The sequence below is a fragment of the Chinchilla lanigera genome, unplaced genomic scaffold (assembly GCF_000276665.1).
Source record: "Chinchilla lanigera isolate Chin_1 unplaced genomic scaffold, ChiLan1.0 scaffold00044, whole genome shotgun sequence".
NCBI classification, from domain to species: Eukaryota; Metazoa; Chordata; class Mammalia; order Rodentia; family Chinchillidae; genus Chinchilla; species Chinchilla lanigera.
The window spans coordinates 11,436,635-11,438,002 of NW_004955445.1; the positions used below are offsets into that span (position 1 = coordinate 11,436,635).

General features: G+C 47.4%; 1 protein-coding gene across 1 annotated transcript in view; it reads left to right on the top strand.

Annotated features, from left to right (window-relative positions):
• Acot8 (acyl-CoA thioesterase 8) overlaps positions 1–1,368 on the top strand; it is a 20,158-nt gene that overhangs the window by 1,986 nt on the left and 16,804 nt on the right. Inside the window, exon 2 of the mRNA XM_005392408.2 lies at positions 380–516. Within this exon, the coding sequence (XP_005392465.1) occupies positions 380–516 (137 nt within the window). The remainder of the gene's footprint in view (positions 1–379; positions 517–1,368) is intronic.

The following is a 1,368-nucleotide window of genomic DNA, read 5'->3' on the forward strand; positions in this document are numbered from 1 at the left end:
CTCACGACCTTGTGCTTGCCAGGCAGGCGCTGTGCTGCAGAGCTAAATCCCCAGCCCCTTATGAAGTTAGTTTATTATCCTGACTGAAGTCCACAGAAGGATTGGGTAGTCATAAACACTGTAAAATCTTACGCAGAGTGATACGGATATTTGCCTGAGGATAGAGACCATAGGTTTTTATCAGTATGTGTTTGTGACACATAATGAACATATTCATCCTGGGGAGTTGGTATATGTACATGAATCCATGGATTTCACCAGATTTCAAAAGGATCCTGAACCCCAGTAAGGTTTAGAGATTCTGTGCTGGAAGCTCACTGAGGCTCATGGAGTTTAGTGTAGACCTCAAGTCTTTTCCGCTTTCTTTTTCTCCCTACAGAGGCAGGCATTACTGGGTACCGACCACCCAGCGGCTCTTTGGGGGTCAGATCGTGGGCCAGGCCCTGGTGGCTGCAGCCAAGTCTGTGAGTGAAGACGTCCACGTGCACTCCCTGCACTGCTACTTCGTCCGGGCAGGTAAACCCCGACACCCTGGCTCCCTGCTTCTAATCCCATGCTGGCGGCCTGGCAGCCACTTCTTCCTGGGCTTGGGGGCTGACTGAAGCAAAAGGATGAGAGAGGAGGAGAATCTGAGAAGGGGAGGGAGGAGGGAGAGAGAGAAATAATCCCCTAAGAGATACCTCTTAGGAACAAGGTCTGGGGCCAACCAAGAACCTTAGAGCTCCCCCTCCCCCTAGACTCACTGGGTGTTGTCCTTTGACTCATAATGACACGAGATTTTGTTGGTTAACTGTTCCCAGTGGACCTCTCGTTCTTCATTCTTTACATACTTGTGGTGCAGAGACTGACAGAACCTCGTAGGCGTGTGGTAGCCTCTGCTAGGACCTTTGAGGTGGGCAGTATAGGTTGGGAAGAGGAAGCACTAGTGCGACAATCAAGAGATCCAGGTTCCAGTTTCAGCATTACACTACTGTGATGACCTAGAATGAGGTTTCCTCCCTATCCTAAGGCTTGGTTTATTTTACTTTATTTTATTTTCTTGAGACAGCATATTTTTAATTTAATTTATTTTTTGAGACAGAGTCTTGCGGTGTAATTCAGGCTGGCCCTGAATTCACTATGTAGCCCAGTCTGGCCTCAGACTCGAGGTGATCCTCCTGCCTCAGCCTCTTGAGTGCTGGGATTACAGGCGTGCACCACCATGCCAAGCCTGGGCTTGGTTTATTCTAGCTGTGACATGGAGGAGGGGTGGGGCCAGAGATATTTTAGTAGGATGATTTCTGTAGGCGTTTCAGCTCTTATTAGCTCTGTGGTCAAATAAAGGATATATATAAAGATATATATATGTTTTTTAATTTTTTGTTTTTA